General features: G+C 49.9%; 1 protein-coding gene across 1 annotated transcript; it reads right to left on the bottom strand.

The window, feature by feature from the left end:
• Positions 1-1151: 1151 nt before the first annotated feature.
• On the bottom strand, positions 1152-25638 carry Bpifb4 (BPI fold containing family B member 4). Its single transcript, XM_021156333.1, has 16 exons — positions 25524-25638; positions 24593-24655; positions 23362-23875; positions 22334-22438; positions 21550-21693; positions 19202-19265; positions 18788-18848; positions 17807-17898; positions 16134-16337; positions 14420-14473; positions 12159-12329; positions 8933-9000; positions 7168-7210; positions 5227-5290; positions 3366-3442; positions 1152-1421 (listed from the first exon to the last, which is right to left on the bottom strand). The coding sequence occupies exons 1-16, from the start codon at positions 25627-25629 to the stop codon at positions 1398-1400; spliced, it is 1854 nt and encodes a 617-aa protein (XP_021011992.1). The 5' UTR covers positions 25630-25638; the 3' UTR covers positions 1152-1397.
• Positions 25639-25843: the final 205 nt, after the last annotated feature.

Genomic DNA, 25843 nt, shown 5'->3' with positions numbered 1-25843 from the left:
TCTCTCTCTCTCTCTCTCTCTGTGTGTGTGTGTGTGTGTGTGTGTGTGTGTGTGTGTGTGTGTGTGTGTGTGTTGGGGTGTGGGCCCATGAGTTTGGGTGCCCACGGAAGCCAGAGGAGGGTGAGAGTGTCAGATCTTCTTGGAGCTGGAGTCCCAGGTGGTTATGAGCTACTCAGCATGAGCACTGAGAGCTGACTTCAGGTCCTCTTTAAAAGCAGGATGTACTCCTAATCCACGAGCCATTCCTCCAGCCCCTTGAGTCTCCTTTTTCTAACTCCAAATTTTTCTTTCTTGATGAGCTCCTGATGTAGTGCATACAATGCTGCCTGTTCACAGGAGAGCTGCTATAGAACACAGTGTGGTCATTTCTAATTATGAAAAGATGATCATTGCACTCTGGTGTCTCTAGAAGTTTGGAGATGTGTCAGCTGTGAGGGAGTGATTCAGTGGCCAGTGCCTAAACTCCCTTGAATGTGCAGCCATTGGCTTTGTGTTTAGAAGCCATAGGTGTGTCCCTGAGAACTGTTTTAGGAACCTGCTTGTTCTCAGAGTGGTCATTCTCTGTCCTGGACCCAGACATGAGCTGCCTGGTACTTTTACAAGGTGGGTAAGGAGGCGGAACAAGCCAGCCCTCCCTCCCCTCCTTCCTCCCCTCCAGCTGCTTCTCTGCCTCCCATTAGACAGGAGAATACAGAAAAATGTGGTCATCAGTGTGTCTGCTTTTCCTCCAGGCCCTGTCTCTAGTGAAATAGAAGCAGACTGGTTGTGTCCAGAAACAGGCTTGGGATAGCATGGCGCTGTCCACACTCCATCCTTCCTCTAGGGATCAGAAAACCTTAAGGCCACATGAAACCTGCAGCTTACAACTATTTGCAGCAGTGCAGTGAACAGCTAGGGTGTAGTTCCCAGAGCACTGAGCAGTGGTGAGGAAACTGAGGCAAGGGGAATGCACCAAAGTGAGTGCAGAAGGAAGGCACCAAAGCTGAATCCAAGTCACCCCCACCCCCACTTCCACCCCCACCTCCCACCCCACCCCTTCTCCCTCCTCCACAAACCCTCAGCATGTCACCCACTTCCTGATTCCAAGGCACAAACAAGGAGAGAAGGAAATGCTAGGCCCTAGGAGGATCCTTCATGGAGACAGCCCAAATGCAGGGAAAGTAAAATGTTTTATTGAAAGCACAAGACCTCCGTCCCCAGGTTGTCCTGAACATGGCATTGTTGGCCAATGGGGAGTGGCTGGATCCTTTCCCAGGTTAAGGGCAGGAAGGGGAAGGGGTGGGAGGGTTGGGCAGGGACCTGTGATAAAGGCTGAAGAGACTTGGGACCAGGGCGGTGTCTAGGACAATCCTCTCTGAAGATGGTTGACTTCTTCTCATGTCATCTACCTCTGTCACTCATGTGCTCAGCACCAGAAGGTCCTGCAGGAAAGATCAGAGAACAGAGTGAGCAAGCAGATGTCACTGGCTGCAGCCCTGGTCACTTGCCTGCCATCTCATGGATGAATGGGGTTATCTGGCTTGTGGACCATTATCTTGCCCTGCAGAGGACTTTGAGCAAGGTGTGTGACAATTTTCTCTGTATCCCCCATCTCCCTTTTCAACCAAATCAGGGAAGTGGGTGTATGCCTCTGTCTACAGCCTTCCCACATCCAGGACACATGACTGAAATAAATAGTACATAGACTGTAACCCAGAATAAAATGCCCTTTGTGAGTCTCTTCTCTAACAGATGGCTCAGTAACATGGAAGTAATGGGAGGTGAGAGACAGCTCTTTCTTACATAACAATTCTGATTAGTAAGCATAAAAGGAATTACATATGCTAAGAGGAGCCAAAATAAGTGAGGGATGAGGCAGGAGGCGGGCCATGGAGGCATCTGTGAGCTTCTGTACAAGGTACGTGTGAGTGTCAGAGGGCTTCACAGTGGACAAGCCTGGCAGGAAGCAGGTAGTGACAACCAGACAGACCAGGAGAAGCCGAGTGGATAAACTGTGTCCTGGAAGGTGACAGTGGCAGAGACAACCCCAGTTCTACCACAAGGCAACATTAACTCCATCTAAGATTAGGCCCTCCCCACAAACAGAAAATGTCACAGTCATGAAGCCAATGAAAAAGTGAGGCTCCATGAGGTGGCAGGACTTGCAGGAGATAGGACAACACAGTGCAATGTGGGACATCCCGGAGCAGACGCTGTGCCAGACAGAGGACACTCAGGGGACCTGATGGAGCCATGGACTGGTGCTCGCTGCTTGGCTTTGGTCAGTAGGCTCCAATTATGTAAGGATGCTAAGATGAAAGGAAGTTGGAAAATGGCATTCTCAAATGATCTGCTCTTACTTTTTTTTTTCAAATCTTCTGTAAATTTAAAATGGTATTAAAAGAAAAAGATAAAATAAATGACTAGATTCAGATTTTTTTTAAATGAGAAAAATCATTACTAGGGGCTGCAAGGCCAGGCCCAGAGCTGACCTTACCTCTAAAGCAGCCACATGTGTTTACACGTGAGTTCAATACTGTGCTGCTTCCTGTGCTCTGGATAAATTCTAATCATATAGCTTAATTTACAGATCAATACAGTTCCCTTCCTGGGATATGAAGGAAAAATAAAGAGACGTCATTTACATAAAGTAGTAAGTGTTTTGACATGAAAATAGTCCTGGGTCATTGTTCTAGAAGGAGAAATCCATTCTCACCTGCTCCCAAAACCCTGAGGTGGGGGTGGGGACAGCCCCACGCAGGAGCAGCTTTTGGGGTCACTGCATATTGTTTCTCTGCACACTCCAGGAGAGTGGCTTTGGGTAAGTGGTCTGCCCCGCTGACACTCAGTCCTTCTCCTAGTGTGTGAACTGTCCACCATTACAGGGCCACTATTATAGAGGGTCCAAATGTCAGCTGGAAGTTGTGCTGGGCCCCAAGCTGGGACTGTGACTGAACTCATGATGGGGCACACGGGGCACGTGCTTAGCAAATGGTGAAATGATGACAAGGACAGTACTCCATGCCAGTCCTGTTCTTGGGTCTCAGCCCTTTGGTGACAATAGCCATACAGCTAATGTTGGCTCAAGAGATTATAGTGTGTGGCACAAAGTAGGTATTCAGTGAACTATGCCATACTTCATTGGCACCCCTGGTACTGCTTAGAGCCTCAGCTCTCCCAGCTGGAAAGTGGGAGCTGCAAGCATAAGAGATTTCAGCTTTGTACCTTGTTTCCTCAGCCCGGGTTCTGTGCTTTGAAACGGAATAACTTAAGTCACTGTCCTCCTACAAACCCCACCCTCCCAACCACCCACCACCACTTCCTCTCACGGTGCACAAGGTTGAGGGTAAGAGCCAAATGGAACACCGGCTTTTATCTCTTCTTACCTCCAACACGTCAATGTCAGCATTGCTGAAGTCAATGTTGAGGATTTTGGGCAGGGGGACTCCAGAACCCAGTATAGCTGTAAAGAGAGTGGGAAGAGTCAGGTCAGTGGTGATCCATGAAGCCAAGAGGTGGCAGCCTGGCCAGAAGCAACCAGCATTTGTAAGACCATAGCTGTCTTTTTGTTCTCTCGCCCTTTGACTTTGGGGTTCCTTTCTAGATGCTCAGGCTGGCCTCAGACTTGCTATGTAGCTGAAGATGACCTTGAACTTCTGGTCTTCCTGCCTCTATCTCTGAACAATTAAACTATAGCATGCAACACCATGGCTAGTTTATGGTACTGGGACTGAACCCAGGTCTTCATGCATACAGGAAGCACTCTACCAAGTGAGCTACATCCCCAGCCCCTCCTGTGGATTCTGAGCCTCCCATGAGGCTATTCCCAAGTCTTGTCATCTACAGTCTTCCTAGACCTTAGCCAATACCTCTGGGCAGCAGCTACTCCTGCCCCACTCCCAACTTCTGTCACCAGAGAAACTAAAACGCATTAATTCTGTTTCTATACTGGTTACAGTTGCCCATGTCAATTCCTTGGAGACTGTGTCCCTAGCACTAGAAACAAGGAGAAATATTTGCTGAGTGAAGAAACAGAATGGTGCACGTGGGCCCCCAATATGTGACTGCTGTGGGTGTTTGTCTGATTTGAGAATGTCAGAGTCAAAAAGAAGGAAGGGTAGGATGGCTCAACAGGTAAAGCGGCTTGCTGCACCAGCCTGGAGATATGAATTGAATCCCCAGAACCCATACAAAGAAAAAGGGAGAGGGCCAACTTCAGACAACTGTCTTCTGATCTCCACACATGCACTGTGGCACATATACCTTCACACATACATTGCACTCACATTATTATTATTATTATTATTAAATTAAACTTTAAAAACAAAGTCAGAGGCTAATAGGTAAGCAGGTCGATGATCTAGAAAGAAGAAAAGAAAAGAGAAAGGTAGAGGGAAGGATAGATAGAGTTTGGGAGTAACTGAAGTTAGCCCTCTGGACCCCAGCAGGACTTACCAGCGGGGATGCTTGGTGCCTGCCTACAGGGATAACTACACTGTTTCCCAGTCTCTCTTGGCCAAGAACCCTTGTCTCAAGGTGCTACTGTTTAGAACCTACTTTGGGAGGCATTTAAATCTCTCACATCTGGGAAAACTAAAAGGACTTGCTTCAAGGGTACCAAGCCAGATCAAGAGTCTCCAGCTCTGCTCTGTCCAGCCCTGGAACTTTCCTCTCTCCCTACTAGACTGCTGTGACCCTTAAGGAGTCAGGGGTGATCTTGAGGGGCCAGACATGGAGAGAAAGTTTAGAAGGAAATGTTAAATGTTCGGATGTTCAGATGGCCCATCCCTGGGTGGCATCTTCTAATACTGGTTCTGTGTTTTGAAATTTTACACATATACAATCCTGACAGGAATCAGAAAAATACAACCATCAGCCAAACAGAAGGCATGTGTGGGAGCTGAGGAGCAACGTGACAGCAGAAATGTGGGCATTTGTTACCTGCTAAGTAAAGGTAAAGATATTAAACTGGGCACAGAGGTGTGACACCTATACTCCCAGTGTGTAGGCAGACAAAGCACAAAGGATTGCAAACTTGGACTATACAGTGAAACAATCTAAAATTAGTTCTTAGTCATTTTTAAGCTTGTAGAGCATTTGCCTTTACAGACTTAAACCAATCTGCTTTAAATGAAGTCCTTGGAAATGCTAACTTGTTGGATACACACCTTCAATATACCCAATAAGCCAGTAGTCACTAGGTCCCCAAGCCACATGCCCCAGAGAAGCATGGGCACCCACTCTTACCATTCATTGCAGGCATAAACGCTAGGTCAAAGATCTTCTCCACCAACATTTCCAAGATGAACACCTGAGGAAAAAGAACAAAGTTCAGGCAGGGCTGCAGCCAGCTCTGACTGACCCTGAGGGACCTGGAGTCCAAGGCCTAGTGCTGCCTTGAATGAACCTCAAAGGCTCCATGTCACAGCCCCTCAGTGCGCTTGATTCACTTGCTTAGGTACAGAGAAGAAAAGGACCATATCGAGGTTGCTAGGAGGCAAGTGGCAAAGAAGGCTTAGCCCCTCCCCAGGAGGCTGAGGAGCACCTCAACTCAGCCTCCAGGGACCTGTGGGAAAGCTCTAAACCTTTCTGACCTTGGACTTCCTCAACTGTGCAGTGGATGCACTTGCAAAGACTTTGGGGATGAGGAGGGGATCCTGTAGCCTGCCTGTCCTTCAGTTATGAGTCACAACAGTCAGGCCTCTGGGCCCATGAATCCTGCTGCTAGGGATTCAACCCATGTGCTTCACAAATATGGAAAACAGAATTATAGGTAGGCTGAGGCAGGAAGATTGCCATGAGCTCAAGGCCAGCCTGGGCTAACAATATTGGGCTCTGTAACAACAACAGAAACAGCAAAAGTGAATCTTCATTAACTGAGTTTTACATCTTTCTTCTCTTCATGATTCTCTAAGCTATGCAAGTAATAACCACAGTCACATGTCACATGATCTAGATCAGAAAGAAAGGCCGCTTGCAAACACTACACCGTTTACACAGAGACCATGAGCATCCACAGATTTGGGTCATCTTGGGGGTCCTGGAGCTGATGCCACACTTGATGCTGAGGCAGCTGCACAGCTGCCCTCAACTCTCTAGGCTATGGGTTCTCCATCTCCAAAGAGGAGTAGACAATCCCTACTACATGGGGTGGAACTGAAAATCAGAACAAACAGTGTGCGCAAATACCTACCATGGGGTTCTACACAGGCCGAGTGTGGGCTCCCAGTTCCCGGTGCCCTCCCTCCATGGCTCTGATAAATGATAAATCATCTATAGTAAGTCAGCAAAGTCCCTGAGTTTACTGTTATTTGAAAATGGGGGAATATTTACTAACTGTCTAAGTCACAAGAAGTTTGGGAGGACTACGTGAGAGAAGCTATTCATGGAGGCAAAGGCTAGCCTTCAGCTAATGTCGTGCCTGGGAACTCCATGCAAGTCCAATTTGATCATAGGATGTGGTACACTTCCCCATCTGGAGCCTCTCCATCTGTTCTAGTTGGAGTTCTACCCAGGATGCTGCGAAGCTGGGGACAGGTTCTCTGCCTAAAATTCAGCTGGGGACATCAATTTCACTGCTGCAAGGCTTGGGGGTGGCAAAGCTCAAAGATAAGTGACAAGATTAATGGACCTGCCTTTCTTGGCAGGTGCCCAAATAGCACCTGAGTCTGCCCCAAACCAGTAATTATTGAGGAGTGGAGGACCCAAGAGTAAACAAAAGAAACGGGGCTGAATATCAGTCTTTGACTCTAAGCATCTCAGGTTTGTGAACTCTTAAAAGGCAGCACACTAGGGTCAGCTAGTTAGAAAAGAAATGAGTCCATATCTCTAGTTCCTTTTTGTAGGAGAAAGTGGAGACTCAGCACGAGTGGGCCCTGGCCCCCCAACTTAAATATGAGAGACGGGCCTCTGGCACCCGGTTGCCCTTGTGCCTCCTCGAGGACTTGGATGAGGTCCCAAGGCATCTGCTAAGGCGAGCGGTGCCATTGCCTCTGAGCAGGTGCTGTGCGTTTGCGTCCTACCCCTTTTTTGCGCATGCTCTGCAGCCTCATTCTCCTCCGTCCATGAGAAAGGGCAACACCAGCATCAACAAGGCCCTGCAAATCCCAACCTTGCCAAGCCCGACTGGGCCCAGAGGGCACGGACCTCTCAAAAGGTCTTTTCTGATGTTTATATCCTAATACTTACATCAAAGTTGCCCACATTTGAGGTTCTGAGGTTGAGGCTGGTCCTGCAGAGGAAGAATGTGTCCCATTAGAATCAATACTGTCCCAGAACTCAACTGTCAGAAGCCCCTCCTCCAGCATCCCTGGGAAGACTCTCCTGGCAGAACGGATTATAGCAGTTCATGTTCCTGTACTGAGCACTAAGAACGTTTCAGACACAATGTTGATAGATATAAGTCTGAAATTCCAGCTCTACCACACACTGGTTGTGAGATCTTAGGAACTTCGCCCCTCTGTGCTTCAGTTTCCCCTCCTGCAGAGGGGATATCTGCCAGAACTAAATGAAGGATCCCTATGCCACAGTCGGAACTTCTGGGTGTGATCCGTAGCTGGCGCTCTGTGTGGACACTGACTACCTATATCTCCCTTAATCCTCATAGCATCCCCTGACCCCAGGCTGAGGCTGCAGGTTCTTTCAGCTCAGCCACAGAGGTAGAGATAGGTAACAGGATTCACCCTGAACCTGTGCACTCTGCTCCTGTCCTACTCTGAGAAGAGTGGCCCGGGTGTGAGTTCACACTCTGGACCAATAGGGTCTCAGTGAACTCCCACAGTCATGCCTTGACAGACTCACAGACTTTCCCTGGAGGCAGGGAGCATTTATGGCTGTTCAAAAGGAAGGTTCAGCTTCCACCTGGAGTAACAGCAGCCTCCCAAGATATTCCATGCTGAACATCCAGAGGTCCAAGGTGACCCAGCTTTCTCCTCCCAACTCACCATCCAAATGCCTTGACACTGCAAACTGTTGATGTCACTCTCCCCAGTGGAAAGCCACGCTCTCCTCTCCAGAAGCCCCTGCTCTTCCCATGGCAGTTCCTCTCACCATCCATGGCTGGCCACCCCTTCCCCCACCTGCTGGACCATCCTGGGTGGCCAAGTAGCATCATACATGAATGTCTTCTATTGCTGGGCGTCATAAACACTGACCGTCCAAAAAGGAAACTTATCCTGAACTAAACGTGAACTGACAGTTCAAAGTAGGGTCTCATTAATATTGAAATGGGGGTGATAGTAACACTTATTTCTACAGTATTGGATGAAGATTAAACAGAGACATTTCCAGAACCTTCAGTGTCTGAAGCATTCAGAGGCACCCAGTGAATGACAGTCTTTCTCATGGACCTTGTGAAATAAAGGCTGTTGTCGCCAGATGAGAAGACTGAAGCTCAGGGAAGTCAGCTTCTGGGTGTGATACATAGCTGGCGCTCTGTGTGGACATTACACAGCCAATCACTGATCACATCTGGATCAAAATTGTATTGCTGGAATCTAGATTCAGGGCTGCCCATTCAGAGTGGCAGATGCCTGGACCTGCACTGGCTCCTAGCTTCACTCTGATGGCTTTGAGTTAGCACATCCACCTCTCTGACCCCTAGTTTCTCATCTCTCAAACAGGAGAGTGAAGCCCTTTAGGGAGGCTACAACATGTGGATAAAGGACTAAGAGTAGTCTAGCAACTCATTGTCACCAACACCATGGTGACCCTTGATGCATTTCCTGACACAACAGGTTTCCTTGGGCTTTGGTCCATGGTGGTCTCAGCAGACAGGACCATAGTCAGTCACCTCTGCAGCTTCTTGGATTTAGCCTCTTGAATTTTCCCAGCTCTAACAGCCACATAGCCAACCTCAACCCCTGCCTGGTGGTCCTGCATGAACCAACACCGGCTGTCTCGGTACAGAAAACATCTCTGAGGAGCAGAAACCCACCACCACAGAGCCTCTTACTTGTCCAGCTTGGTGTCGATCATGAGCTTATCTCCTTCCACAGAAAATGAAGCCAAGAGGTCTGTGTCCTGGAGGTGGGGGGTGGGGGAGAATAGGTGCCATTAATGTCATAAGCATTACATTACTGCTGTGTCCTCACAGCGCCTGCATATCCAGGACCAGTGAGCTACTCCTAGGCTGGAAGGTGGTGTTCCCAGCTGAAGCATGGTCAGGGTGAGGGTGGAGGTAGGGATGTCATTCTTGCTTGGCATCATCAGATGTGAATTGGGAATGGGAGTGTATGCCATGCCTACCATAGTAAGTTTCCAACAACACTTAAGGTATGTGATATGAGCCAGCTAAGTACCGTGACATAGTGACCCACCACTGAGACTGTAGTCCTGGCTTCCTGAGCCTACAGCCCTGTCTGGTCTGGCCCAGATCATTCCACCTCAGAGTTCTCTCACCTCCTGCTGCCAACTGAGTGCTCACAGTGTACAGTGGCCACTAGTGCCCTATTCGCCCAAATGGTAAGTCACTCACTCTGTCAAGAGGCCTGGCCCCTTGAAAGCATGAGACTGCAAAGAGCACCCCAAACCTATGGCATGCACACAGGAGTCAGCTGACACCCTCTGCTTTTTTCACACAAGTCTCTGTAGGGGCTGAGTGAACATTTCTCAGAGACATGCCCAAGACCAGCACTGTGGGTATCCCTTGGAGATGAGACTTGCAGACTTGAAACTTGCCAAAAATGAGCCATTAATGATGCTATTGGACATCACCCCTGCCAATCATAATTGCCCTGCCCTTAAGAGAGGCAAAAATGTATCTATATTTCTCTGCCTCTTCAAACAGAAGCTTCTTAGAGGGAAAATGTCTCACTGACAAGAGGTTGACTGCTTTCCCCTAATAAATAAAATAAAATGAAACAGTCTTATGAAAATTAATGCCTGCTTCCAACAAAGGGGACAGTAGTGGTAGACAGTGGTAGAGAAGAGTTGGGGACCCTTGCCTGTGGCAGGGATCCAAGCTGGCATAGGAAGCTGTCCTGTGCTTTGTGTTTGTGCTGAGGACTGAAGGGTGCAGGGTTTGAGCAGATAACAAAGGGTGGGAGAGTCATCCAGGCTCTAGGGGAGGAATGTGCAATGGCCCTGGGGCAAGGAAGAGGGAAGTATTATACAACAGAAGCCTGGACAAGGGGAAGATGAGAGAACTGAGGCTGAGGTGGAATGATCTGGGCCAGACCAGGCAGGGCTGTAGGCTCAGGAAGCCAGGGCTACAGTCTCCGTGGTGGGTCACTATGTCAGGGCCCTTAGCTGGCTCACATACCTGAACTGTGATGGAAACCCGCATGGTAGGCATGGCATACACTCCTATCCCCAACTCACATCTGATGATGCCCAGAAAGATGACACCCCTACCCTCCATCTCCACCCTCACCCTGACCACAGTGGCTTGTCCTGCTTCAGCCAAGAGCACCCCTCCTGCCTAGAAGTAGCTCACTGGTCCTGGAGCTGCAGGCAATGTGAAGATATAGCAGGTGAGATCAGACCCCTGACTGTCTGCCAAAAGCCTTGCTCAGAGGAGGGAGTGGCCCTTAGCATATATTCCTTTGAAAAATGCTTATTTGCTGCCTACTATGTGCTGGGCCTGTGCTGGACTCTGGGGATCTGACAATAAATAGGATCAATCTCTACCCAGCAACAAGCCCACAAATGTATTTTGTAATTTCAGATAAGGCTACAAGCCTGGAAGATGCAGAATGGGAGGGCTGCATTTTAGATGAGTGATCAAAGAAGATAGGAGCTGTGTTTCAGATGTGGGGGAGTCGTTGAGAAGGTGGTATTTGAACAGAAACCTACAGTAAGCAAGTGAGTGAGCCATGCAGACATCAAGGAACAGCCTGAGCAAAGGCCCTGTGGCCAGACCACACCTGACTTTTCTGAAGAACATCGGGAGCTGAAACGTGACCAAGGGGAGACATTGCAGAACTTGGGGGGGGGGGCATTTTTAGAAGGTTGCCTTCCTTCTGAGGGTTTCGGGAAGCAGGGAAGAAGGTTTGTTTTCATTTTAAAAGACTCCTTGGGAAGTCATCTATAGTACGGCAAAGTGATGGGGCTCACAAGAATTTATCAGACCTCAGGAGAGCTGGGAGGGAGAACTTTTATTGTTTCCAGTGCAGTGTGTGAGCTGATGGATGTATGAGGTAGGTGATGGGTGTGCAAGTGTATGAGATTGTGAACTGATGGCTATGTGAGCTGATAGGTGTGAGTGTGTGAGTGTGAGTGTGTGAGTGTATGAGTGTGTGAGTGTGTGAGTGTATGAGTGTGTGAGTATATGAGTGTGTGAGTGTGTGAGTGTATGAGTGTATGAATGTATGAGTGTGAGTGTATGAGTGTATGGGTGTGTGAGTGTGTATATGAGTGTGTGAGTGTATGAGTGTGTGAGTATATGAGTGTGTAAGTGTATGGATGTGTGAGTGTATGAGTGTATGGGTGTGTGAGTGTGTATATGAGTGTGTGAGTGTGTGAGTATATGAGTGTGTAAGTGTATGAGTGTATGAATGTGTGAGTGTGAGTGTATGGGTGTGTGAGTGTGTGTATGAGTGTGTGAGTGTGAGTGTATGAGTGTGTGATTTTTTGAGTATATGAGTGTGAGTGTATGGGTGTGTGAGTGTATGAGTGTGTGATTTTGTGAGTATATGAGTGTGAGTATATGGGTGTGTGAGTGTATGAGTGTGTGAATGTATGAGTGTGAGTGTATGAATGTGTGAGTGTATGAGTGGGTGAGTGTGTGAGCTCATGGTGAATGAGGTGATGGGTCTGTGAGCTGGTTCTTGCGTGATTGGGTAGGCGTGCTGATGACCCTGGTTTTGTTACTGCAGGAAGGTATAACACATAGCAGCATTCAGTGAATATTGCCTATGTGGTCTGTTTGAACACTGACAGGTACACTCAAGACTTTTGTGATATCCCCAAAGCTGCTCCAAGAAGCTTACTAATGCCCAGCTGACACTCCTCAAGGAGAGAAAATAAACAGACCCAGAGACAGGGAACCACCAACTCAAAGTCACACAGCCAAAGTGATAAAGGCTGGATATAAGCCAGCTTCCCTGTCGCCTAAGCTGGATGGCTCAACCGCTGATGGGGTTGTGGGGATGCAAAGAAGGCAGGGAGCCTGGGAGACCTTATGGCTCTGTCTTTAGACATAGCTCAGGAGCGAGGGGGCTTCTCCATCAGACACATACCACATCGATGAGGCAGATAGTGGTCTCTACATCGTTGGGCTGGGAGACCACAACTTCAGAGGTGGCGAACACCTTCACCAGCGCCTTGTCTTTCTGCAGTGTCACAGTTGGGGGGTTGGGCACCTGGATCCTGATGGTGAGTGGGCGGGATTCCGGGTATTGCTGGAACACCTGTAGGCGGAACCAGACTGGGTGGGCAGAGTTATCAAGAGTAGACTTTTGTCAGCCAACCTCCAAACAGAGTGGGCAGAGGGTGGGAAGATTCCTCAACATGGGGTTTCCAGGCAAAGGAATGGATCCGCTGATGAGTAGGGCAAGAGGCTGCTCTCTCTGATCTCCTCACATGAGACTGCCACACAAACTACACGTGACAAGATGGGTGGAGCCTCAGGGACAACTGTTTTTACAGCTTACTGTCCACGACCAGCAGAGGGCGCAGGTCCCTTTACACTCTTCCTGGGATGTGAAGGGAGCCCCCAAATCATCTTAAAGTACAGAGTTCACCAACAGGGACTGGCTGGGTTCCCTTGGGGACCCCAGTACAGGAACCTGGGAGGGCAGAGCATCTCCTCAAAGCTAACGTGCTGAAGGGACAGCTCTTTAAAAGACAGTTTTTTCACCGTTACTAAATACCCAGTCAATTCCATGTAAAACTCTAAATATGGAAAGCAGGCCCTGGACACTGCACGAACCCTTGGACACGTTCAGAGGGCACAGGAAGCAACTGCTACTCAAGCAGATTTTGCTCATGGCTGAGATGAGGGCGATTATGCCTAAGACGACACAAGAGGGCTGATCGTCTTCTGTACGAACTCTTGGTCCATAAACAAATAGGGCATGGACACCAACTAAGCAGACATTTGGCCAACTGGTTATTCATAGAGATTTTCAGGATGTTTTCCCAGAGAAACTTGGGGTCCAAAAACCCAACCAAAAGAGGCAATGTCTCTGAGACTTAGTAATGCCTCCTTCAGAGGCCCCAAGGCAGCTGGAACTGTGTCCCCAGAACAGCAGCGCCCCAGGAGGCCACCTGAGCTTTGGTCAAGCTGTTCTCTCTGGCTCATGTCACTTGCCACCTTGTCTAGCTTTAACTCCTGAGACCATTTTGAGCCGTTTAAAGCCCTGTGTTCTTGTAAACGGGCTCTGAGTTCTGTGTGATCTCTCTGTGCCTGTTGCCCAGCTGAGAACGGGATCTGTCTCCCAATGAAAGAGGGGATTCTGGGGCAGTCTCATGAGATATCAGGGGCAGGGTGCACAGGAAGTGGTCCTGTATCAGAGGTCCATGATGGAACTGCAGAGGCTTAGAACTCAGAATGCTGCTTCTGCTATTCAAACGCCAACCACACGAGGGCAGTAATGATCACTTGCTGAGTTTTGTTTCCATTCTCTATCTCCTGAACTAATGTGACAGATGGAAAGAGATGGGTAATGATACAGAGGGCTTTAAAGGAGTATCCTCCACTCCATGTGGCCTCTCCTACCCATGGAGTTCTTTGATGCCCACAACTAGAGTTGGGAATAGAGAGGCCTTCGTTCTGCCTTTACAGGGCCACTTGAAAGGACATTTATAGATATCAGCAAGAATAGCTGTTAACATCTGCAAACGCCCACTCTGGGCCTTCATTTCCAGATGAGATAAACAAAGACTTAGAAAGATGAGGTCATTGGCAGCTGTAATATGCTGAGTCATGCCTTTCTCTAAATACCTGACAACTCCTCCAGAACTGCCCTGTGTTTATGTGTGCCCAGCCCTGGCTGGCCCTCTGGACAACCTGGACAAGCCTTTTTCTACAACTGAGAAAAATAAACTCAGAAATGCTAAGACTATGTCCAAAGTCACACAGAGGGGAGAGCATTTGTCTGACATATGCAAGAACCTGAGCTGAAACTCCATCACTGCATGGTCACCCAGCCCAGGAGTAGCCAGGCCAAGGCAAGACTGTGCAGGCAGACCCATTACACCAGGGTTCAGGGTATGTCATCCTTGACCCTCTTTTGTCCCCTCACCAGAATTTGGTATCCACATCTATCCTGAGCCCCAAGGAGCCAGGTGAGAGCCTGCCCAAATGAAGAGGCAAAGTCATTTCCAGTGTCATTATTGTCTGCAAAGGCCTTCAGCCATGACTCTTGTTTTCACTTAACCAAAGCAGCACCACTTAAAACTGCAGAGCACCAACTATATATTCCAGTGACACGGAAACATTCCCCTCAGGACAGAAAAGAAGCTAGAGACAGGGACACCATTGGGATTGCTTACATACCTTGGGAATCAAGGCCCCCAGTGTGGAAGTGGTAAGTGGAGGGAGATCTTCAAACTGTGGGGCAAAGACAAGGTCATGTGAGTCCTGAGATGATGGGGACAGATGGGTGCTGAGACACCACACTTAGATTCCAGTGCACACTAAAACAGACACATCCCTTGGGAAGTCCAACAATCCAAGAATACACTCCAGAGTGGACATTGTGTAGACCACATTGCAGTTGTATGGCTAAGTGGATGGGGCCAACCACTTAGGCTGTCTATCTACACATATGGTCTAATGTAGTCAAGGCAAGCCCAAATCTTTCCTCTCTGGTAATTCTTTATAAAATTCAGGAAATCCCGGGCAAGTTCATGTGCACAGCCTAGCATCTGCTTGGTCTCTGCTGTAAGTTCCTTCATTTCTCCTTCATGTCTACCCACTTCCTAAAACCTCAAGAATGAAAGGCAGTACCACTTGTCAGAAATAGAGGAGTGTGGAGGAGAAGAAGAGGAAGGGAAGGAAGGAGGGAGTGCAGGAGGAGAGAGAAAAGAGAGAGAGAGAGATGGTGACCATGGAACCAATGCAGCAGATAAAGCAAAGTCATTGCCTCCTGCATGGGTGCACTATCATGGCAGGGCCCTGGTCACATGTTCAATAGGGACACTTATAACTCTGCAAGAATGCTAGCTGCCCTGGACCTAAGTGGACACTTTCTTCTTGGGAGAATTACAGATTCCCATGTTTTGGGAAGTGATTTTGTTGTTGTTGTTGTTGTTGTTGTTGTTGTTGTTGTGTTGTCATTTGTTTTGTTTTGTTTTAAATAGCTCATGCTTATGAGAAGCTGTGAAATGTATGGTTCATACTGCCACATCTCAAATCCTCAAACTGCCCCAGAGTATTGGAGGATGATTGGTAGATTGATAGATGGATAATGGATAAGTGTATAGGTAGATAGACAGAGATAATGGATGGGTGCCTGGGTAATAGATGGATGGATGGGTGGGTGGGTGGGTGGGCGGGTGGATGGATGAAGAGATGGAGGGATGGAGGGATGGATGGAAAGTACATAGATAAACAGTGAATGGATGAACAGTGGGTGGGTGAGTGGTTGGGTAAGTCAGAAGGAAGGTATCTGAATAGATAGATATGATTTGCATGTGGCAAAATAGGATTTGGTAAACTGGGTGAAGCGTGTATAAGCATGACTGCACTGCACTGCAGCTGTTTTGAAGATCGAAAATCTGTTAAAGGACGGAAGGAGTGGCTCCTGCGTGCTTCTTCGGGAAGCTGGTGTTTTGTTTTTATGCCTCTTTTGATTATTTGTGTATACATGTTGACCAACTTAAAGAGTTCTAAATGTTCATATTAAGATGCTCACATGTGAATATGCTATTCCTTTAATAAAGGACTGAAATAAACCACATCAAACAGAGGGCAACTGCCTCCTCCTGGGACCAGAAGCAGCTTACTGTCATGCCTATGAGGCACGTTAGAGGCTCTGATAGCCAGATGATGGATGGATGGATGGATGGATGGATGGATGGATGGATGGATGGATGGATGGATGGGTGGATGGGTGGAAGGGTAGATGAGTGAATGTGTGAGTAGATCACCATTAAAACAGTTAACTGGAGTACAGAATAAAAGGCAGGACCATCCTCAGTCCTTCCTCTAAAGCATAGGCTAGGAAAGAGCCAGGCCAGCCCCTCAGTGGCCTGCTAGGCTGACTCACCATGCCATCAGTGATGTCAATGTCCATTGCTCCTTGCTTCTGCAGCATGGTCAGCACCGAGCTCAGGAAATTGGCCGAGATGGCCAGCTGGGAGTTGGTGTTGTCGCCCATGGGGGGTAGTTCTGGCATCTGTGGCCTGGGCAATATAGCTGGCCGCCCCAGGGGGTAGTCAATGAGGTCACCTCCTGCCTCCCCAACTAGAGTCTGAGGAGAATAAGAAAGGGGAGGGAAGAAAGTGAGTCTGGAGGTTGGAAGGAGGTGTCTGGACAGTGCTTCCTGGCAGCACACATGATTTTGAGCTCCTCTTATGGACAGATCTTCTTCTGCTTGAAAGGGAAGGGGGTCATGGCAGCTCCTGCTTTATGATCAGTTACAACTACAACTACACACAGGCAGGCACACACCCACATGCATGCATACCTGCACTGTGGCACAGATCCAATGTCTCAGCCCATCACAGTGAGTTGATGTGTCCACAGCCCTGAACCTCCACCGTCCACATTGGTACACCCATCTCCCGAGATGATGGCCTGTGCGATGCTCCACTTCTCTGGACCCAGAGGTTAGCTACTCTACCCTCACCTTCTTTCTGCACCTCAGCCACCAGGGCCAGCACCTGGCCAGGCCCCCTCTCACCTCCTTACTACCCCTACCATCCCCACTCAGTCGTTGCATTCTTCTAATCAGAAAGGCCGTGGATGGTGCTGGTACCCGTGCATGCACACATTGACAGTTCAGGGGTTGCCTCCTCTTAGAAGCCCTCATTGGCTTTGCAAGTGCATCCCAGTCCCTGCTTTAGGTTCTGTCATGGCACTGGGTCTGTAACTGCCCGCTGGCTTAAAGACTTCTCATGGCTTCTCCTGCAATAGATCAGAAATTCCCTCAAAGCAGAGGCTTTGTTCTATTCCCTGCCTCTCATTCAGGAGTGGGCACCAGCCAGGAAGCATGTCTCTGTACAGCCCTGTGACACGGGCATGGACCTACATCTCTGTGATAAAGGCTCAGGGGAGCATCATGCCCACATGACCCCGGGATGGCCTACTGGCACAAGTACCCACGCACAGTGGGTGTCAGATCCAGGGGGTGCTGGAGGACCTGCTCACCCCAGTTCACAAGACCCAATCTCCCAACTTCTCAGTGAAATCCTATTTCCCAGGTTGACACTGGCCACTGTGGGAGTGTTCCTACTATGGAAAGCAGCAAACATTGCCAACCAGACTTTTGAAAACCATTAAGAGCCGGTTGTTAACTTTGGACTAGCATGCTAAGGGCCAGTGCTTCTCCAGCAGACCCAAGACCCAGCAGCAGCTGCAGACACTAGCAGGATGTCTGGGTTCAGAGCCCAAGCATACAATCACTAGCTGTGTGATCTTAAAAATGGAGCCACCTCTCTGTGCCAGAAAAGCAAGTCTTGCAGTTCTGAGAGCACACTGCGCTCATCAGTAAGAAGCCCTCGCTTGGGACATGCTTGGCTCACAGTAAGCACTGAATGCTGTGCAAGCATGCTTCCCAGCTCTGTCCTAGAAGGTCTCTAATCCATGAAGGGTCTTGATCAGATGTTGCTTCCAGTATGTGTAAATACCTGGTGTGCGTGCGTGTGTGTGTGTGTGTGTGTGTGTGTGTATGCACGAGCATGCACTCAACTTTAGAGAGGTTTCCGGTCAATCACTTACATTAAGGTCCAACTCAAGGAATTCCCCAGTCACCAGTGGAAGGCTGGAGAAAGTGTACTGCACACTCCCAAGTATTCCCAGAGGCACCAAAGCTGTGGGCAAAGAAGAGGGTCACGTTACGGCCCATTACCTAAAAAAACATACCTATGTGCCCCATACCTATGGATGTGGCTGGGGATGGTGCGTGGACCAAGGTGCCACCCAGCTTATGCTTCAAGGAGGAGCCAGTTTTGTTCTAACCCCATCTCTGACTCTTCCTTGCTGTGTGGCCACAGACAAGTCTCTGCACCTCTCTGGAGCTCACTTCCACCTTTGGAAAGTGTATTTAATATCGCCTTTTAGATTCTGTGGCAGAGTCGGGAGAGAAGTCCCAATGGAGATGAACTTTGTAAGCTGTGAAGCACAGTGTACGAGGGGACATTTAAGGCTGTACAGTGTGCCCTCAGTTGGACCTACACTTCCATGACTGCTTGTAATAAACACATTATCTTCTTCACTTTTCTTTCCTCGTCTTAATAAGTCATCCTCAAGGTGTCCCATGAGACATGGGCTCCCTAGCAGTTAAAGGCTGAAGCATTGTGGGTGCTGTCATGCAGGAGAAGATGCTACGGGGCTGCCTTGCTTTCAGGAACCATCTCAGAAATCCAGGACTGGTGGTTGCACTGCAGCCTGGTCCTGGGGGTCTAGTAAGGGTCTGCACCATCTTCTTTTAAAGAATGAGGACACTTTCTGCTTCCATAGCTGCCAGGGCAGAGCCAGGCTTCCACCCAGAATTCTGACTGTTGTCTAGGCCACGCCTCCCAGGCCCTAAGGGAGTGTGGCAACAGCCAATGTGGGAGGCCTGACTATTCTTGTAGAATTTCTGGGGTGTACAAGATCTGCCCACTACTCTGGACCCTCCTCTCAGCTGCTGCAGTGTCTCTGGGGCTAGGTCAAGCAGTCATCGGTAAACATTGGCAACCACAGCAAAGGAACACTTACAGTCCACGAGACCCAGCTGGTCATTGACAAGACCCAACACCACATCCACAATGGGGCAGAGCTGTGAAAAGAGACACCAGAGAGCTCAGGAGGTGTGGATACTGGGGAGCAACATGGCAGAAACAGCAAGAGGGATGGCTGGCTTGACTGTTCCCTGTGGGCCGTGTCCTCACCACAGCCCCAGAGAACGGATCTCTCCTGATTCCCATTTAAGATGGGAAACAAATTTAGAACTGTCACTCAAAAGGAAAAGCACCCCAGCTTGGGGTCCAGAGCTGTGGGTGCTCAGGTTGGGTCTCCCGTCTTGCCACTCTATGGTCCCAGCCAGCATGAGCATGGCAGCCCTGGCCCTTTCCAGCCCACTGGGTCCCCTGTGTGGCCCTGGAGACACAAACCCCTCTCGGGTATCCTTACCAGGTCAGGGAGTACGTTGGCCAGCACTCTGTTCACTAAGTTGTCCACTAGGTTGGGGAGAAGCCTACAGAGGGAGGGGCAAGGTGAGGAGACTTACAGGCATGGAGGGCTCTGGGCTGTCCAGCCACACCAGTGCCTGGTTCCAGCTCTGAATATTGAGAGCCCCTGAGCCTTGGACAGTGGCACCAGACAGAGGGCTCTCCCTCAGGCCTGTCTACATAGGCCAACAGCACCACTCCCTCCCTCCCTCCCTTCCTCCCTCCCTCCCTTCCTCCTTCCCTTTCCCTTTCCTTTCTCTCTTCCACTGTCTCTTCTATTCTCTCTTTAAATTCTCTTCCCCTTTATTCCTTTCTCTTCCTTCCTTCCTTCCTTCCTTCCTTCCTTCCTTCCTTCCTTCCTTCCTTTTTTCCACAAACCACAGATATCAAGCCTCTGTCATACTAGAAAGGCTGGGACATCCCGGATTCCTAGCTACCCAGACCTTCCCTCTAATTCCTTCCATCTTCTGCAGGGCTATTGGCTTGTCATTTTCCCTGGGTACAAATGAATATACGACTTTATCTAAGCTCACAGTATGGCATCTAGAACATTCCATAGGTTCAAAAAACATGTATGGATGCAATAGGATAAATCTAGCTAAGAAAATGTGCCCACTGGGCTCACACTCAAGGTCAGGTAAGTAGGGCTGAAAATTTGGGTGTTGGGAGCTATTTGATAGAGCAGGAAGGAGGCCAGAAACCTGACCACAGTGGGTCACCAGTGCTCACCTGGACCCCAGCTAACAAAAGCCAACGACAGGTCATGCACACAGATGATGCACAAGTAGACAGACAGACAGACACAAAGTCTCCCTGGTGGGTTCAGTCCTTAACACCACTCCTGTTCACCCCTTACATTGTACCTGGACCCCTCCCCCACGAAGAACCAACTCCCACTTCTCTTCCAAGCCGAGGAGCAACATCCCGGAAAAAACAGAAGCTTGGACACCTCCCCCAAGGCTTGCTGTGCACCTTGGTCCCCTTTGTAAGTGGCTCCATCTTAAGGGGGCTGCTCCTGTCCTGGTTCTCCTGAGGTCCCTGGGGATGTGCCTGAGGGTGCCACACACAGCTGCACATGTACTGTTTGTTGTGTTAGAGATGGTGTGCCACTGATCTATGTATATGTCCTTACGGGAAGTGGGGAGATCCATCCGGCCTCCTGTAAAATGGCATCTATAGACAGCTATATATTATCACCAAAACAGATGGGTAAAACAGCGTGGGCAAATGAATGACCGCACATCCGGGAATAACTCGCAGCTCTAAGGAGTTAGACAAGCGCACTGAGCGTTTGGGTACAGAAACATCTCCCAGCTGAATGAAGGGAAAGAGCCAAGTGCTTCAGGCTCTAGGACAGGTGTCTGTGTGCATGAGTGGGTGGGGCTGTGGAGCCACACTGGAGTCTGCATATCCTAACTGGAGGAAGCAGAAGGAGAGCCACAGTGAGCAGCCATGGCCAGCTCCAGCTGCACCTTCATCGTTCGACACTCTGAACAAAGTGAATGCAAAAATCTGGGAGGATCTGTGTTTGACCTTGGAACCTTGTTTTCTCTATCCCTATCTATCCTGAAGCACACAGACAGAAGCTATAAGAAGCGGGGGGTGGGGGATGGGGAGGTGGAATTCTGGTTGCACAGATGCGGGCTGATGTGGTGGGACAAAAGGATTAGTAAGACAGGAGAGAAAACAGGGACTAGAGACCCCAAAGACTGAGGGAGTGAACAGATGGGCACTGTGCTCTGAGCTGCCATTTATGTGCCCTCATCCAAGATTTCCATGACCTGGGGACAACATGCTGGCCAATACATGGGTGTATGGCAACTCTCTGGACAAAGGTAGGGACTTAGTCACTTTGTAGAGAAGACAGAAAAATCACACACACACACACACACATCAGGGGTATAATGACTATATAAGCAGACAAGAAACTGATGGGTTGGGACACTCATGGTCACATAAACCCTCTGGGATATATTTTCATAAACTCTGACAACATGTCAGATTCTATACCAACTGCCTTATGCTCATTATCTTGGTTCCTAAAAACGGAAGTTAGCCCATTTCCCAGATGCAGAATCTGGGGCTCAGAGTTGCTCAGGGTCACACAACAAGGAACATTGGAACTGAGATTTGAATCTGGACAGGTCTCTGCAAGGTATGGATGGATGCCCACATCCTGGGTTCAGAGGCTCAGCCCTTGAATTATCCAGTAGGTGACAGTCTCTCTGTATGTGAGGTCTCTGTGTGGGCCCATGTTGTTTCCCAGGAGGGGTGACTACAGGGCCCTGTCCCTCTCCACCTTGCACTCACCCCCGAAGCAGCTTGACCTTGATACCTCCCAGGAGGGTGTCACAGCGCTCAATGACCAACCGTGGGTAGCCTGTGCGGTCCATGGTCAGCCGAACTTTGGCCGTGATGTTTACCTCCACCGCAATATCCAGGAAGCCGATGAGGCTGGAGGAGACCAGGTGACCCATGAGACCATCAGCCACTCTCACCACGTCTGTCTTACACAGGTCTGTCAGGCATTTGTCACCTCAGGTCTTAGCACTGATTCTTCCTGACATCAAGTCTCAGAGCCCCAAACCAAGTACCATCCCACTGCCTCAAGACATCGGGACAAATCTCCCTCATCCTCAGCCAGTGGGAATTTTAAAGGTTGGGAACAGGGCTTGCTACAAACTCTTGTTTGTAAGGTAACCATCCTGATTTTGTAGATGTGACTCCACCCCACCCCGAAGAAATGAGTCCCACTTTCTAAGGTCCCCACACTGGGTTACTAGGAAGGCACTCTCCCCATGGCCACAGCCAACCAGGAGGAAAGTGGCCTTGCTAGTGAGCTCAAAAAGACTTGGTGGCATTAGGAGACTTGTCTAAGTAGACTTAGATACTCTCTACCTCCAGACTCCCAGATCCTGAATACCACCCCGGGCTGCCTTTCCTGCTGAAGGGACCATCACAGGCTGACTTGGAGTTCAGACACTTGGTCTCCCTCTCCTCCCACCATGATGGATGCAGCAACCACACGTGATGAGACAAGGTAGCTTGCCCAAGCTCTTCTGTCAGGGACCTCTCCTGGACCTAGGGCATGTACCTCCTTCCGTTGATGGCCACACGGGTGTACAAGCTCAGGTAGACACCCACACCGGGCAGGAGTCTCACAGACACCCGGGGAAGGGTAAGTTCCACGATGCGCAACCTGCATTCAGTCAAGAGAGATGAGCTGGAGACTGCTGCCATCCACTGCCACAGAACACCCTCCCTCACTCCGCCTCCTCAGCTCCCCATACTCTGTCCTCCTATCACAGAGATACTTGAGGTTCATGGGCAAAATATAGAAAGGTTCAAGGCAGAAAACACATGGCCAAACCTCCCACCCGCAGGGGCATCTGTTTGCAATTCTATACCCTTCATTTCCTCTGAATCTTTTGTGAAGACACTGCCCCCTGCTGGATCCTTCCGGCACAATCCTCAAACTTCAGCCAGGGTGCTTTTGTGTGAAGCCACCTACCTGCCCTGAACCCCATTCTGTGCATTCTTAGTCACTAGAAGCTTCTGCCAGTCCTTATGAACCCTTTGACTAGGTCCAGCTTCTTTTGCCAATCCCACACACCCCACCAACCAGCAAGTTCCCTGGGAGCTGAGGTGTGTGTCTCCAGACTAAGTGTCCCTCACATCATAAGAGCACAATATATTTGTCGAGTTAAATGACAATGGCAGGGAACCTGGGCATGGCTGGAATTATAAAACATAATTATAATTAATAATTCTAATGCATCTCATTATGAGACAATAGCATATGCTATAGCGTATAGTATAGTATAGTATAGTATATGGCATATGCTGTATATGTCACATAGTTTTAAATCCTTGACTCTTTTTTCTTCACATGCTGAGTTACGCTGATCATCCTACATTCCTGTAAACTGAAAGACAGAGAGATGAAAAGAATGTCCTAGTGTCATACAAGAGGCAGTGCTGGGTCTAGGCTTCTGGCATCGTTCATGTGAACACTACAAACTGTATAATGTCAGCCTGTCAAGATGTCCAGTCCTAACCTCTCCTCAGCCTCAGGGCATGGTTGCCTGTTTGTGGCTCAGTAAGTGGAGCTCAGGTCCTTACCCAGTGATGCCTTGTACGGTGCTTAGGATGCCTCCTTCACCCAGCACACCGAGCACACCTCCTCCTCCGAGAAGTCCTCCATCTCCAAGAAGACCACCTCCTCCAAGCAAGCCCCCTTGGCCTGCCAGAATGCCTTCACTTGCCAGCATGCCCCCTGTGCCCAGCAGGCCTCCGGGGCCCAGGGCCCCAGTGGCCACACCAGCTGGGATCTCTCCAGGCCTCAGTTCGCGCCGGTAGAGCCTGCCCACCGAGGATGAGTCTGCGGCGGATCTGTACCGCCCAGAGCCGCGGTGGTAGGCACTGTCTTGAGGACGGTAGTCTTCATGCCGTAGGTCCCTGAGGCTCCCATCGGAGTCCAGGATCTCCCCATAGCGGTACTTGCCCCCCAGCTGAGCTCTGTTGTCGTTCGCCTCAATGTGACCATATTTGTAATTGCCACCAAGCTGTCTGCCATTGGTGTATTTGGGGGGAGGCTCTCGGACATGGAAGTCGTTGTACGGGACACCACCGACACCTCGGGGGAATTCAGCTCGTCTGTAGTCATCATAGCGGTGCCTGCCACCACCCAAAAGGCCACCACTGCCGCCCAGCAGTCCCCCACCATGGCTACCACCACCCAGCAGTCCACCACTGCCACCCAACAGACCACCACCATGGCTGCCACCACCCAACAGTCCACCACTGCCACCCAACAGACCCCCACCATGGCTACCACCACCCAGCAGTCCACCACTGCCACCCAACAGACCACCACCATGGCTGCCACCACCACCCAACAACCCTCCACTATGGCTATCATCATCATCCAACAGACCCCCACCATGGCTACCACCACCCAACAGTCCTCCACCATGGCTTCCACCACCCAGAAGCCCCCCACTGCCACCCAACAGACCCCCACCATGGCTACCACCACCCAGCAGTCCCCCACTGCCACCCAATAGACCCCCACCATGGCTACCACCACCCAGCAGTCCCCCACTGCCACCTAACAGACCTCCACCATGGCTACCACCACCCAGCAGCCCCCCACCACTGCTACCACCACCTAGTAGCCCCCCACCGCCGCTGCTACTGCCACCCAATAGGCCTCCACCCAACAGGTCACCACCACCTCCTCCACTCCCACCAAGCAGGCCCCCCAAGAGACCTCCTCCCCCACCACTGCTCCCTTCACTTCCACCAAGCAGTCCACCCAAGAAGGGCCCTCCACCATCACCACGGGCTTTACCCACGGGCACCTCCCTCAGGGCGGAGCGGAAGGCGTCACTCTTCTGAATTGTGCCTGAGATGGCTGTGGAGAGGCACAGGCGTCAGCCAGGAGACTCCCCTTCCCAGTCCCCAGGTACCACATGAGAGTGTCACCCCACCTGTGGGGTCTCATCCTGCTACCCCATTCCCCTGGGGAAAAGCAGCAATAGATCAAGAAGACAGAGCAACACCCAGGGAGCTCACGTCCTGGGTGCTACTCCCATCCCTGAAGCTGGATTCCAGCCCTTTGTGGGCTTCCTTTCTCTCTCTCTCTCCCTTTTAAGTAGCCCTCACTTCATGGCTTGATAAAGTCTACTTTCTCGTAAATTATAAATTCCTGGGGAACAGCCGGGGCAGGAGCAACAGCCTCCATTTGATGAAATGAAGGCACATGAGGCTCTCAGATCAGTAGATAGGAAGTCATCTTGCAGCATCCTCACAGGAGCCCTGGGCAGAAATGGGGGCCAAGGCAGGTCCTCATTTCTCAGGGTACAGAGTAAAGACTTATGGTCCAAAGGCACCTGTACCTGAACTTCTGCACCTCAGGAACCATGTGGGTCTCCACAAGTCATCCCACTCAGCTTTCCTGACACCAGTCCTTTCCAGATGGCTCAGCCCACTTTTCAGATGAGGAAACTAAGACTTGGGTTGAATAAGTAGGGTTTGAATCTCAGAAATCCTGTCCTGGGGCCCAAGTTCTTAATCTCTGCTGTCTACTGTCTTGAGAGAATGAGCTAGTGCCTAGGAGGTGATATCTGAGAGAAAAGAGAAGCTACAGCACAAGGGGAGAGGTCCCCCAGCCACTAACCATGGGGTCTCCTAGCATGGGGAGGGTTCTCAGGCACTGGGGAGTTGGCTCACCTCCCATCCCTTCCCATGCCACCCATGACCCTCACTGGGGCTGGACTCACCGTTGCCCAGCACATCTTTTGTAACTCTGAGGACTGTGGTTGTGTCTTGGCGGATGCCACACACAGCTGCCACAGACAGAGCAGCCACAAACCATGCAGTCCACATACTGATGCTGCTTTCCTGCTGAGACAGTATGTGTCATCACTCTGACTATTCTCCCATCCATCCATCTTTTTATTCACTCGCAGGTTCATATATCTGCCCTGATATCTGTCCTTCCACCTACCCACTTATGCACCTGTCCACCCACTCACCAATCCACCTATCTACCCAACCATCTGTCTATCCTATCCACTCATACATCCATTGGTTCTCCTAT

The sequence above is a fragment of the Mus caroli genome, chromosome 2 (assembly GCF_900094665.2).
Source record: "Mus caroli chromosome 2, CAROLI_EIJ_v1.1, whole genome shotgun sequence".
NCBI lineage: Eukaryota > Metazoa > Chordata > Mammalia > Rodentia > Muridae > Mus > Mus caroli.
The sequence above is the reverse complement of the archived record's forward strand: the minus strand, read 5'-3'. Positions and strand labels throughout refer to the sequence as shown.

Bases quoted from the DNA above. Each gene is read 5' to 3' on its own strand.
- Bpifb4 (XM_021156333.1), bottom strand. From the start codon at position 25,629: ATGTGGACTGCATGGTTTGTGGCTGCTCTGTCTGTGGCAGCTGTGTGT. The intron at 19,266-21,549 runs GTGAGTGCAAGG...CTCCCTCTGTAG, and splicing joins AAGGTCAAGCTGCTTCGGGG to GCTTCTCCCCAACCTAGTGG. The intron at 17,899-18,787 runs GTAAGTGTTCCT...CTTTGCCCACAG, and splicing joins CCAGCTGGGTCTCGTGGACT to CTTTGGTGCCTCTGGGAATA.